Raw genomic sequence first — 14710 nt, 5'->3', positions numbered from 1 at the left:
GCTATTTGATGTATTCATTTCTCTCTAGCCCTCTCCAGGAATAATAGTAAATAATTAAACAGCCCAAACAAAACAAAAAAAACCCAAAACCAAAACAAAAAAACAAACCCATAAAAGGAAAAGAAAAAAACTAATGGAGTCTGGGCTTGATGCTATCATTTGAAGTGACTGATTCAGCCCTGTGTGAAGTCAGACATGAATGTTCTCTGTCCATTAGCTTCCTTTACTTAGTCTAGGTTAAGCTGGGTTTCTGTCATCTGCCACCAAGAATGGCTTTGTAACACATGACGTGCGCAGGGGCTGGAGCCAAAGCTGTGGCCAGCTCTGCACCCTGGGGCGGGGATAAGAGAAGATGTGCACTGTCTAGGTTGGCTCATGCAGCAGGTAAGGCCTCCACTGACAGGGGGAGAGGGTGGCAGGTGATGGCTCATTTTACTATGAAATTAATACTGAATTAGTGCCCTTCATCCATCTAAGTAAGAGAAAACCAGCCAAGGGCTCATTCATGGGCAGTGGAACTCGTGAGCTTTTCTGTTCAGAGAGCCTTGAGTTTTAGGAGGAGGTGTGATCAACATCTTAGCCTGACCCTTCATCGTGTCCTGTGCCATTTGGGTATTACCTGTCAACTACTGATGCACATCAACTAGACAGAATGTATTCACACATCAGAGGCACAACTTTGGCCCAAACACCACTATTTATTTTTTCAGCAATATTTTTGTCCTAGGCTTCTCATGGCCTTGGACGTCAACATCCTCATCATCACCATCGTCACATAGGGCATTTCCTAATTGCTGCATGCTTTATATGCAGCATCCACTGAATCCTCTCAACCCTGTGACTCTAGGTCTATTAATATTGCTATTACGCAGATAAGGAAACAGGCTCAGAGAGGTTAAGCCACCAGTCTAGGCTCAGAGAAGTTCAGCCACCTGTCTAATGCAATGCAGCTAGCACATTACAGAGCAGGACTCGAATCCAGGAGGCACAACCTCAAAGCTCATGATTTTAACCCCTGTGCTGTTCACAGTCCCAAGCACAGGGCCTAGAAATAGAGGACAGAGAATAAATACTGACTAGCCTGGAACAACACTCGGGTGGATGTAATTTAGACCCAAGTCTATCAAGTTATGGGGTGCTCCTTTCTCATGACACAACTTTGTACATAACACATATTACGGGGTTACTGGCAGGGGAAGAAGGGTCTTCAGTTTCTACCTAAGGGCCTAGACACCAACATCTGGGCCAGTTTTGATAACTAACACCTGCATGGAATCTCGTTCAGCTCCACCTTGCTCTACCTGGGCTTTGGGGCCATAGAACTGGGAGGGTTTGGATTCTAGCCCTTACCAGTTGTGTCTGATTTCTTTGGGGAAATCAGTAGTCTCCCAAAGACCCCCTTCCTTCTCCTGACAAATGGGGATAATAGTTCTTATATTTGCATTGAGTGGCTCTAAGATTGGATCCTGTAGGAAAAGGGTCAGTGGGGCAGGGTACAACACACAATGGCCATCATTCTTGTGTCTCTCCAGGCATCTCTAGGCTTTGCAGCTAAAACATGCTTATGTGAATCTGTGCTGATTTACAGAGCATCTTCAAGGCTGGGGGCGCCTTTTAAACAGAAAAAATGCAGGCCATCAGGAGGATAGGCACAGTCTATAAACAGCTGGATGAAATCAAAGTTAAAATTTAGGAAGTGACACAACAAAGGATTCTGGGTTTACATCTCGGGAGCTGGGGAGATGAAGCTCACTGCTTGCTTTTTGACCCTCCCTGGGCTGCAGATAAGTAAGCTAACTGAGTTACAGAACTAGTCAAAATGACGCCTTGGTCAGCACTGGGAGAGAAGCCATGAAGCACAGACTGGCCGGTGGAGGCTGGGGAGGGAAGGGGGTGGGCAGGTGAGGACCATGGTGACCTGGAGGACCACAGGCTCTGTCTACCAACCAGGTGAGAGCCTCCAACGAGAAAACTCAGGCCCAGTGTTAGTGGACACTGGGGTCTTTAAGATGAGCTGGAATCTGGATGTTCATGGGAAACATTGCTATTTTTACAGGGGGCTACTCATTTTCAAATGAAGCACTTGAATGAAAGCAGAACAAAACAAAACCAATGCCAGGCCCAAACAAAACACTTGAAAGCACTAAAATGATCCCATGTGCTGCCAGGTTATGGTCTGAGTTCAAGGCTAGAGAAGTCTCTAGCATGTCAGAGTGATCCTGGGTTGGAATTTTTTTTTTTTTAAATGGTGTTTGCCATTGGGATGGCGAGGCCGATCCTACGATATCCCCTACAGGGGGCGCTCAAGACTGAATCCCTTCTAGAGCTGATCTCTGGCCACAGAGCCATAGACTTGGCTCAAAGCTATTTGGCTTGCGTCAATGGACTCATATTGAGGTTCTGGTCCCTCAAAACCCTACTCAAGTCTGGGGCAGCAAGAGTGAGGCACTGGTGTGGGCACAGGGTGGGAGTCAACTCTGTGCTGGAGTGATATTTTTTCTTACTAGGAGGTAAATTCCATGAGAATGAGGATTTCTGTCCTGTTTACCTTTAGAAGAGTGCCTGGCATGTGCTTGGCACTGGTCAAATATCTGCTGAATGACTGGCTGACCAGTGATGGCCCCAAATCGTAGACCCCAATGATCTGAGGCCATCATTTAAACATCATTTAAACATCATTTAAGGCCATCATTAAACATAGGCCTCAGTCTTCCCAGCAATAAAGTGGAGATTAACAATGGCTGCCCTACTTACCTCAAAGGGTTGCCGTAATGAGCTAATGGACTCAGGAAAGTGCTCAGAAAAAAGGTGTAAAGGGCTATCACGCAAGGAGATGCATTTCCTATGATCCCTGTCCTTGTCTAACTGGAGAGACCACTTCAGGTCTTACATGGAAGGGGCGGAGGCCAACCTGAGCCTTCTCCCACCCTCTGTTTCCCTCTGGCTGCATCAAACCAGCCTGGAAGGAAGGCCCAAAATGATCACCCATATCTTCATTTCCATTTTGCACAAGGGTAGGGGGAGGATGTACTGACCTTGCGTTGTCCCGGCCATGTGACTTCAGGAAATTCATATCTCGGTATCGGGACAGAAATGCCACGAGCTGGTCATTCGTCCTGTGGAAACAAACCCAGAGGAAGGTCAGTGTCCTCCAGAGACTATGGACTTACCACACATATGTTAAAAAGGAACATCAGTGTGTTTGTACCCTCTGTATTCCATAACCTGTGAATTCTTTGAGGATAAGCATGGTGCCTTGGGTGTTCTAGAATCTCTAGTGCCCAGTGCTGGGCTTGGCAAACATGAAATCATTGGTGTGTAGCTTGATGCCAGGTACTTAGCAACCTCAGGGCCTTTGCACCTGCTGTACCTGGGAGACTCTGCCTTGTACTTTCCAGGTCTGGCATGCTATTGTCATTCGGGTCTCCTGCCAAATGTCATCTCTTCGGAGAGGCCTTTTCCGGCCACCCAACCTAGAGTAGCATCTGCCTCCCCCACCCCCACCTTTATCACATGCCTCTGTTTCCATTACTAGATGTTACATTTGCTTAAACTGCAATGTAAGCTCCATAAGGACAGAACCTAGTGGGACTTGCTCCTCACTGGCACATAGTAGGAGCTACATGAAGGGTTGTTGGATGAATGAACACCCAGTCCTCAATAGCCACTGGGCTACTGATTGAGAGCACTTTGAAAAATAAGTGGCATGATCCAAACAGATGACGTCGTTTCCAGCATTGTTATCCCAAATTTATCGCCATCAATCTCGGCACAGGCAGTGTAGTCACAGCTAATCAACTTGTGCATACAGCTGTGACAGTATTTTAAAAGGCAGTCACACGGGTCTCCATCTGCCAGAAATGCAGTCGCCTCTTGTGCTGAATAAACCCAAACAGGTAAACGGTGCTGAAGTGACAGCTCCTTTATCATCAGGCCTCTCTGCCCTGGGATTTCTACTTAAGGGAGTAAAGTAAAAACCATTGTTTCAAAGTGGGAGACAGGATGGAGACAGTGGAAAGGAAGGGCGGCCCTGGAACCAGAATGGGGGCCACCAGACCTTGGGAGGCAGGTGGGTGCCTCAGAAAACAATGCCTGGGCTCTAGAAGCAGAGAGGTCTGGAGACAAGTCCCAGCTCCACTCCTGACCCAGCTGCATGTCCAAGGGCAAGCAATTTAACCTCCGGGTGGTGGCCTTCTCTGAACTCCCCTGGCTGCCCAGCAGAGAGTAGGCTCTGTGCTTATATAATGAATGGATAACTGAGCGGATTTAAAGGGCATGTAGTAGGTGCGCAATAAATGCAAGATACTTTGTTCCTTCCGCCTCCCACAATTGGGTCTAAGCGCGCCCCCCCCCACTCCCATCCCTCTTCCAGTTCCCTGCAACTCCCCGTGCCACGCCATTGCAAGCCCCTGTTCTGTGATTGGGTGATTCATGTTGACTAACTCCTAATTCCGGTGGAGGGGGCATCAAGCAGTTAGACGCTGCAGTGAAAATGAGCACGGCTGATGTCCTGTCCTACTACTGAGATCAACACCGCTTTGTTGGGAGCCATTCCAGTGGTGGCAGAGAAAGCCTGCGTCTGCGTTGAGGCAGACCCAGTACATCCGCAGCAAGCCAAGCCCGGCCGACGTGCACAGAGATGGATCCCAGGGATGCAGACAAAAGGCTAACCCCACGTGTGTCTGCAAAACGGTGCACCTCCTGTGCAGACAACCCTGCCCGCACGCTGCAAGGTAAAGCCCACGCGCGCCTCATACCAAGTTCTGGGCAGCTGTGGGCAGAGGGCCTCTTGAAGTTGCTGGGAGAGGTGGGAATGAGATCAGCCCGTTAAAAAAAAATGCAAGCAATGTCTCTTTCCAAATCATAGAGAGGCCCATTCCATCTCCGCGTCTTAGCAGTTCCTATTTACCAACCCCTCGCCACTCTGCGACAGTTCATTATTGTCGTCCTGATGAATACGGGGACAAGTTAACCTCTGAATGGGTCCCTGACAGCAGGAATAATAAACAGGGCCTCTGAGCGGCCTCAGGGGGAGGATTGGAGGGGCCAGGCTGGGGCTCGGGGGCCCCCGGCGCGCGAAGCCTCAGGCCTCCCAGGGTCAGCGGCCGCAGCTCCATTTGGCAACCCCAGAAAGCGCCTTTCAGGGCCCTGAGCTGGGGCCATTTTCACATTTACTGCTTCACCGAGTCCCCATCTGACGGGGATGAATAGGCATTTAGCGAATTTACTTAGCGATGCTTCCACATGAAATCGTCTCAAAGGATGACATCTTGGCGGGGGTGGGGGGTGCGCCCAGGGAAGGGGGCTGCGGATTCCAGGCCCGGAGCCGGGGGTGAAGCTGCCTTTCAAAGCAAAGCGCTGTGTGCCTGGCTTGGCTGGACTGGTGGGCGAGGGGACCCCTGTGTCCCCCTCCCTGGGGGCCCCAGGCCCCCTCGATCGCTCTCCCTCCCAGTAGAAAGCCTGATCAGCATGCTAAAACCCATCTCCCCAGCCTTTCTTCAAGAGGACACACATTCACAATTCGCTGGGGCCCATGTTTTCCTATTATTGCTTACAGTGGCCTGTCTATAATTGCCTACATAATATTTAGTTCTCCTTGGATAATTAACAGCTTGCAATCTGCTGACATCTTACCCAGTTCCAGCCAATCTCTCTCTCCCCACCACACCCACTTCTCACTCCTCCTTTCTGGTGGAGTCATTTGCCAAGTGGCTCCCACAGCTCATCACCTGTGCCTGCCTCTACAATTTCCTTCCACCTTTCGTGGAAATGATTAGAAGACATGTTTCTTCAATCACGCCTGTTCCTCTGACTCAGGGTGGTGACTCTGAGCCCATCATTGGCAGCCTTCAGAGCCACTTGGGATGTCATTGCGGAAATATGTAAATACGTAAATGTTAAAATACATGCTTCATTTTGATAAAGAGGGGATTTAATTCAATAAATAAATTTGCTGTTATATAAATAAACTTACCAGAACCGTGTGAAAATCTCTGTTGGCATGAATCAAAGAAAAGAACTGATAAAAACAGCTCTCGAACCATGACCGTTTATGAAATGCTCACCTTGCCCGAGACCCTGAGGCAGACTTTTGCCACGTTTTATTGCATTTAATATTTATAAAGACTTTATGAGATGCGAGTTTCATTCCTATTTTGCAGATGGGTGACTGAGGCTCAGAGAAGCCACTGCTGAGTGTAAAACAAAAATGAATGAATGAGTGAGGGAATGAATGAATGCATGAGCTCCATCCCAGGTGGAGGTGCTCTGATGCCTCCCTATTAGCAGAGCCTGATCTTTGGACAAACAGCATCAACCCGCTGCTATTAGAAACACAGTATACCTCAGGGGTGCCTGGGTAGCACGGTTGAGCTTCTGAATCTTGATTTCAGTTCAGGTCATGATCTCAGGGTCCTGGGATCGAGCCCCACATTGTTGGGGGCTCCTTGCTCAGGGGGGAGTCTGCTTCTCTTTCTCCCTCTACCTCTGCCCCTACCCTTGCCCACGCTTGCCCTCTTTCTCTCTCTCAAATAAATAAATAAATCTCAAAAGAAAAAGAAAAAAACAGAAATGCTGTATCTCAGGCTCCGCCCAAGACCTACTGAGTCAAAATCCACTTTTTAACGAGATTCCCAGGGGATGCTTGTGCCCTTTAAAGTTTAAGAAGAGCTGCTTTTAGTGAGGGATGAATAAGATAGTTAATTCTCTTCCTCTTTCCTTCTTCATCTTCTCCCCAAGGCCTATTCCTGAAAGCCTAGACTTCCAGCAAGTTGCTTTCATCTTGGTAAGCCTCAGGTGTGGGGCTTATTAAATAAAGTCACGCCGGTAAGACCAGGGCAGTAGCAGCGGGCATGTGGTAAGCCCTTGATAAATGTTAGCTGTTATTTAATGGTATTATTATTGCCATCTTGAATATCGGAAGCTTAAGACATTTCGATCTGGAGACAGCAGTATAATGACCCAACCAGATTTGAACTTTGAAAGCTTGCTCAGTGTCAGACCCAGGGGATGTCCCTGCAGAGCATGGTTGGGGAAATGCCCCTTAGAAAGCACTTGGCCACAGTCTCCCAGCTGGTGTCAGAGTTAGAAGGGGCTCCCAGGGGGCCGCCTCAACATCGTGTGTGTCTAACATGCATAATAGCTCTGGCCACAGGGATGTGCAGGACGAGGGGGCATGGTCCAGCTCTCGGGTCCCTTCCAGTACCCTGGAGCCCAGTCATGACTGAACCTGTTTGCCGGCAGCATGTGGCAGGATGAGGAGGGGAGGGGGCTGGCCCAGCTTCCACTTGGAGAGCACCCATACAGAACCAAGTGAGCTGTTCTACATCCCTCCTGCCCCCCTAGGCTGTGACCCAGAACCCCCGCTGGTTGGATATAGGAGGCTGGGAAGAATCTGGCAGGGGTACTGAGGACTACCACTAAGTCAAAAGCGAAGCACAAGAGTTTTTGTGAATGTCAGCATTCGGGACTGTGACCCCTGATGCTGCTGGGTATGTGCAAAGCCCAGAGGGCACCGGATGGAGCCTCCATGGGTGCAGTGGGTGGGCTACATGAGCAGCAGACACAGGCACGAGTGGCAGTGGATGGAGGGAGGACTGTGGCAAGCCGGGGCTGGAGAGGGTGAAGGCGCCTTCCATCTGAGCTCCGGATACGCTGAATTTCCCCTGCGTCTTCCCCTAGCGTCTCATCCGCACAGTTGTTTCATATGTACATTGAATTGAAACGCTACTTTAGCTTTACCCCATGCAACCATATTTGTAGTATCTGATGTACGTTTTTTCAAATCTTAAATGGCGGTAAAATACACATAACATAAAGATTTGCCATCTTAACCACTTCTGAGGGTACAGTTCAGTCGTATGAAGTACCCTCATACTGTTCTGCAATCATCACCACCATCTATCTCCGGAACATTTTTCATCTCTTGAAACTGAACCTCTGAAGGCCGTAAACAAGAGCTCCCCGGGTCCCCACTGCCCCTGGCCCCTGGGAACCAGCATCCTACTTCCTGCCTCTGTGAATAAATTCACAGAGGAGGCAAACTCCAGGAACCTCAGGCAAGTGGGACTGGGCTGTATTTGCCTTTTTATGACTAGCTCTTTTTTTTCCCCTTGGTATGATGTTCTTGAGATGCAATCCATGTCATAGTAAGTGCCAGAATTTCTGAAGATGAGGAATTCTGATGTACTATTTTTAAGATTTTATTTATTTATTTATTTATTTATTTATTTATTTATTTATTTGAGAGAGAGAGAGAGAGAGAGAGAGAGAGAGGAGGCAGGCTCTCCTCAAAGCAAGGAAGCATGCTGCGGAACTCGATCCCAAGACCCTGGGATCATGGAGCTGGGCTGAAGGCCGACACTCAACTGACTGAGCCACCCAAGTGCCTCTGATCCACAATTTTTATGTTCTCCTTTCCTGTTACATGTGAAAAGCAATAATGACTCCTTGTCTGTGTGCTTCCTAAAGCACCTGTACCACCAGGGGCCTATGGAGAGTGGTCAACTGTCCTGGTTGGGTGTCAAGAAGACACACATTTGAGTTTGAAAATCAGATGGTCCCAGGAAAACCAATGTGAGCTGCTGGCATGTGGGTCTGCTGAGAGCCATGGGACCAAGGGGAGATGTCATACTCTGTTCTGTTAGGAGGAGTCCAAGAGTACAGGAAATCATGATGGGGGGTGGGGTGGGGAGGCCAAACGTAACCCTTTCCTGTGCTTCTAAATTGAACGCTCTGAAGCTTCATCCACAGCAAGAACAACAGTAATAAGAGCATCTAACACTGGAGGGCCTACAGGAGGGGCCCCTTTCCTCAGCCCTCTGCATCTGCTAACCCACTCAGGCCTCCTGACAACCTATGAAGCAGATGCTATCATACTTATATTCACCTTTATTACACAACTGGGAACATGTATGTCCATGACTTTTTTATGCAGTGATCTATCCCACTCATCTGTCTCATCAGCACATACAAGTAGACTTCATCCTGCTAATGGCTACATGGGATCCCAGGGAATGGACAGAGCCAATCTCCTAGGGATGGACATTTAGGGTGTTTGCTTCCCTCCCACCCACCTCCTTACAGATATTGAGCTATGAGCATCCTTGCACATTTACCTTCCCATGTATGCGTAGGCTAGGTTTCCATGGGATTAAATTCCCAGACGTGGGGGATCCCTGGGTGGCGCAGCGGTTTGGCGCCTGCCTTTGGCCCAGGGCGCGATCCTGGAGACCCAGGATCGAATCCCACGTCGGGCTCCCGGTGCATGGAGCCTGCTTCTCCCTCTGCCTGTGTCTTTGCCTCTCTCTCTCTCTCTCTCTGTGTCTATCATAAATAAATAAAAATAAAAAAAAATTCCCAGACGTGGAAGTGTTTATGCAAAGGGCTATTTTTTAGTCTCTCTTTTAAGAAAGACACATTGCATAGACTGAGGAAACCCCAAGAGCCAAGGGTGGGGATCAGAACACTGGGAGGAAACCAAGCTGGCTGGGTCCCAGGGCTGTGGGGAGGGAGAAGGAAAGGGCCAAATGATGGAAGGGGGACCATCCTGGGGAGGCTGGTGGGCTTCTCGGACAGGCTGACTGGGCCTGGCAGGGACCTTCTGAATTCCCTACCATACCAACAACCAGTAGGACACAAATATGCCTCTGTCAGGTTGGAAGAAGTGTGTGTGGGAGGTTGGGGGGGCTTGGTGCCCAGAACTATCCAGTGCCCGGGGCAGCTGCTGTAGCTGGCACCCATCTGTCTATGAATAGCACAGGGGTTTTCAATATGGGCACCCCGGACAATACTTTTCAGGGCATGGTTAGAGGTGTGAGATGAGCAGGCATTGGGTCTAATTTTGTTCTGTTCCTTCAGGACCTGGTACATGGTAGGTGCTCAGCAAATCCTCACTGGTGTGCTTAACAAATGCCCAGGCGGAGCATTGGCGCCCAGCACTGCACCTGCCCTGCAGGAGGGGCTTGGCCCACAGAGCCAGAGAGCTCCATCATCCACCTGTCTCTCTGTGCCTTTGCCCACAACCTTTCCTCTACCAGAAATGCTCTTCCCTGTATCTTTGAACTGGGGGAAATGTGGGGCAATGAAGCCCAGGGCATAAAAAGATAATAACAATTTCGGGAACCTTGCCTGTGTTGCCTGCAAGGGGGTAAGTAAGCGCCCCTCCCCTTTCCTCTGACAATGACCCCATGAGTAGGGACTAGTTGGTACATGAATAAAGTAGAACACAAAGAGATTTAAGGGCTTGGCCAAGGTCTTGTAAGGAGGTGGAGTGCAGACTTGGATCTGGCCACTCCAGGTCCAGAGCCTGGGCTCTTTGCAAATCCTGTTCTCCTCGTAGTGGATCAGCTTTAGGAGTACGCTCTGTTTCTTTAGAAAGAGAGCCAAGAAACAATTGCTGGAAATGACAGCCACTTTCTAAGGTCTCCTACTTCTTTCCAAAGGGACCCTCACTGAACATGGGCTGCATGTCAGGAGGTGACACAAAGCCTCCTGTCCTGGGTGTGGGGACTTTCTGCTGTGCCTGTCTAAAATCTACACCCTAGCCACTGGATTTCTTCTAGCTCCATTCCAGTTCACAGGTTCATTCACACACATTTTTCCATGTGGCTTATTTCTTTTTTGGGGGTGTGTGTGGAGGTGGAGACCCTGCCATTGCTCTGTGACCCTCCAGGCAGGTTACACTTGGACCTTATGGAAGTCTTCTTGTCTGCTAGCAAATCTCTCAGGAAGGCCAGAATTCCAGCAGAACAAGAAGAAAGGTTAAGTTCAGGGTTCTGAGAAGGAGAGTCAAGAGCAAAAATAGCATTGGAGACCAGAGAACGGCTGACTCTGAATACAGCCAAAGCTTATAGTGAGACACCAGTTTCATTAAGATGTGGGAAAAGTTGTATGGAAAAAACTAGATACTGTAGTTCTTCCTGGACCCTGGAGGCAAAATTACAGCTGCAGTTGAGCACCCAGGGAGAAGTGGACTGAATAAAATGCTACCCTAGCTTTCAGATTCCACGGTGATCCAATCTCTGGGAAGCAGTCACAGGATCCTTCTAGAACATAAGTCTGATCCTATCTCCTATTTCCTATCCGTCAATGGCTCTTCATCACCTGCAGGACAATGTCCTAACTCCTTAGCAAGGTGCACAGAGTGGTTCGTGAGCTGGCCTCCCACTCAGTCTCTGGGGATATTTCAAGTTTTCTATAGGTTCTGTGTGTCCCCATAACTGTGATTTTGGAAACTCTAAAACTTGGCTCTCCCGGAAACATGGTTCTTTCCCTGACAGGTCAGGTGCCAGGTACCTGGAACAGCAGTGGATAAGACAGTTAATGGCTCCTGTCCTCCAAGAGCACCCGAGATGGCGGGGGAAAGCGGACACCTAGGTGGGTTCCGGTGACACGGAGTGATGTGCCAGGTGGGCTAAAGCGCAGGGCCTGCTGGAGACACCGCAGAGCTCTTCCCCTCCACGCAGGCGGGCAAGCCAGTTAGAGACCCACCTGGCTACTAAACCTCAGTCACTTTCGATTGGATCTGTCTTTTTTGTTACTGGCGAAAACGATGCAGAATTAAAACACGCTCATGGCATTTGCGGGAGCTGGCAAGCCATTTCTCAAAACCTCAACGCTTTCACGGAACACTTGTAAGACACACATTTTTCATTTTAAACATACATAAGCCATTCTAAGAGGCAGTTTATCTGACGTTCCATCAGCGGGAACTCTTAACACGCCAGCCCTTCCTGCAGACGGCTGTAATGGAAAGGTGACTGACAAGAATCAGCACCCCGAGGCCATCCGGATCCTCGAGCACTGCTCGAATCGTGAACCACGCGCTGAGCTGCCATTCGGCCTTGTGTGTGGGAGCCCGTGCGCGCCGTGGAGTCTATCTGATTGTATTTTAATTTTCTGAAATCTGGTTGTCCTCAGATGCCACGAGGCATCTCAAATGAGCAGAACATTTGGTTAACCAAATTCTGCATCCCCTTGCAGTGACTGATTACAGCCAGTTATTTGGTTTGCTTTCTTTTTTGGGGAGTGGGGGTGGGGACAAGAGGAGGCCTGCTTTGGAGGACAGAGCACAGAGAGACTGAATGGTCCAAGTAGAGGTGAGTCAAGCCAGGAAGCCAAATCTTTGCTACAATGGAAGCTGTACTCAGGTTGTTTGTAGACATTTCTCCCTGGTCCTTGCCACTTTGTTACTATTTGATTTTGAGCAAGTTCTCGGAGCTGGCTGAGCCTTAGTTTTCTAATCTGCAAAATGGAGATAAAAATGATACCTGAGTTGCCTGTGTGTCGTGGCTGAGGCACCACCCGCAGTGCCTGGTCTCTGGCTGGTGCTCAGAAAATGGAAGCCCTCGCAGGAAGTTCCCATATCCTTTGCTTAGAAATGCCAGAGCAAAGGCATGCCCACCACTTGCCAGACTTCCACATCCCTTACTCCTACACGCCTGTGTGCCTGGCACCACTCTATGTATGTTCAAGTCCCTGGTCTGTAAGCTGCCCAAGGACAGGAGCCTTGTCTGATTCATCTCTCTTTTCCCAGTGTCTGATGCAGGCCTGAAATGTAGTTCTAGCAGCTTGATGCCTCTTTTTCTGAGTCCCCTTGCTCATTTCTGAGCGGCCCACAGAAACTGCTCAGCCCATATGTGCCACATTCCAGAATGAGGGCCTCTGTTCCCTTTGACGGGGACTACCCTTCCTACATCTTTGCCTGTTCAACTCCTGCCTGTCTTCGCAAGAACTGGCCCAGTGTCAGTTAACCTAGAACAGGCTGGAGTATAAATGAGCACTTAACTGTGTTGAGCAGCTTAGCTTTCCCTCTGTGTGTACGGCTGAGAATGGATTTTTTTTCACCATTCCACACTCCCGTGGGTTTGTGCAAACGACAGCTTTGACCTACAGTGATAATTGATCTATTCTAAGTTTCCCCAGATGGGTGTCCCTAACGTACCAACAATAAACATATTGGTATGTGGGGTGGTTAAAATAAGGAGACCTGAAACTAGAGGAACGTAGGTTCAAGTCCTGATTCCAATACTTACTAGCTGTGTGGCCTCAGACAGGTCATTTCTGGCATTTGCAGCTCAGCTTCCTCATCTTTTTTTTTTTTTTAATAAATTATTTATTTATTTATTTATGATAGTCATACAGAGAGAGAGAGAGAGAGAGAGAGAGGCAGAGACACAGGCAGAGGGAGAAGCAGGCTCCATGCACCAGGAGACCGACATGGGATTCGATCCCGGGTCTCCAGGATCGCGCCCTGGGCCAAAGGCAGGCGCCAAACCGCTGCGCCACCCAGGGATCCCAGCTTCCTCATCTTTAAAACTGAGGATGATAATGCCTGTTTCACTGAATTGCTACGAGGATTAAAAATGAAATAAGAGGATATTCATTACTGTTTTCGACTGAAAAGTCCAGGCTGACATGGATGCTGGTACTAGGAGTGGGATGGACTAGGAATGGTGGGCTGTGGAAAGCAACAAATGTGGAGCTTGGGTAACCTAGCCCACAGAACACTACAATGTTAGCTCTTGTTCTTACTGCTGCTCTAATTATTTTTACTTTTCCAGGATCAGGTTCTACGTTCTGTAACAAAGATCTCCATCCCTTACAACTTCAGGGTTAGGCCAGTTCGGATTTCAGGCCCAGGGCAGAACTGAGCTGGAAGGACAACTGCCTGTCACTGATCACCTTGGGCATCCTGCCAGGTTCAGCAGCCTGTGCTAGAACAAGGTCAAGATGTGTTGCAACACAGAAGAGAAGCCATACACTCCTCCGTGGAAAAGCCACCTCTGCAAGCCTCAGGCGGACCCAGATTCTTGGCTCAAGACACTGGGGATGAGGACATGGTTACATCTAGTATATTCTTTCTCCACAGATTCTAAGCCTGTTTATTTCAGAGGATTGATGAGAAATTATGCAAGAAATCAGGCTCTTTAAACAAAGGACACGGGCTCTGAGGTGGGAATTTGGCAGTTTACTTAGAGACAGAAAACTTCTGAAATGTGCTAAAAGAGAACCTATTCTATTGATCAGTAGTTCTCAAACTGTGTCTGGGGCAGCCCTGGGTTCCCCTGGGGCAGCAGAGTCTCAGGACGGCTCACTTGAGATTTCCCCAGAGAGGAGGCACTGTCACCGACTTTCCACAAGGGACGAAGTTTCAAATGGGAGTAAAAGATTTAGGAACTTAACAATAAAAGTTCAAATATGATGAAAGATGATGGCCAATTCAGATTCCAGTTTTGTGGGGGGGCAGAGTACATCAGGGGACTAATCCTCAATAGCAGGACTGGCTGAGCTCTGCTCTCACTAGACTGCCTGATAGACTGCCTGACCTTGGGCAGGAACACTCGTGGAGCGGCGCTTTTGGGCATCGATGACAGGACACATACGGCAGAGGGGTCTTGAAGATAAAGAGAATGAGGTGTGTAGGTGAAGCATGTAGCATGGGTGCATGGTTAGGGTCAGCGTAGGTGTTGGCCGTGTTACTGCTGGGGCTGTGAATTACATTTCCTTTCTCCCTCCCTCCCTGCCCTCTCTCCTCCCTCCCTCCCTTTTCCTTCTACACTATGATGAGCATTTCCTAAGTGCCCAAACTGTGTGGAGTTCTGACATTAGACACAAATGCAACATTTTGAATCACTGGAATCACTTTGAGTTGCATGGACCTGTTTCAATGGGGATAACCTGAGCCTTGGTTTTATCTGACTATACATGA

General features: G+C 48.9%; 1 protein-coding gene across 1 annotated transcript in view; it reads right to left on the bottom strand.

The window, feature by feature from the left end:
- XYLT1 (xylosyltransferase 1) overlaps positions 1–14710 on the bottom strand; it is a 305895-nt gene that overhangs the window by 44422 nt on the left and 246763 nt on the right. Inside the window, exon 6 of the mRNA XM_055340521.1 lies at positions 3036–3116. Coding sequence (XP_055196496.1) covers positions 3036–3116 — 81 coding nt within the window. The remainder of the gene's footprint in view (positions 1–3035; positions 3117–14710) is intronic.

Source organism: Nyctereutes procyonoides, unplaced genomic scaffold, assembly GCF_905146905.1.
Source record: "Nyctereutes procyonoides isolate TBG_1078 unplaced genomic scaffold, NYPRO_anot_genome, whole genome shotgun sequence".
In the NCBI taxonomy this organism is placed as follows: Eukaryota; Metazoa; Chordata; class Mammalia; order Carnivora; family Canidae; genus Nyctereutes; species Nyctereutes procyonoides.
The sequence above is the reverse complement of the archived record's forward strand: the minus strand, read 5'-3'. Positions and strand labels throughout refer to the sequence as shown.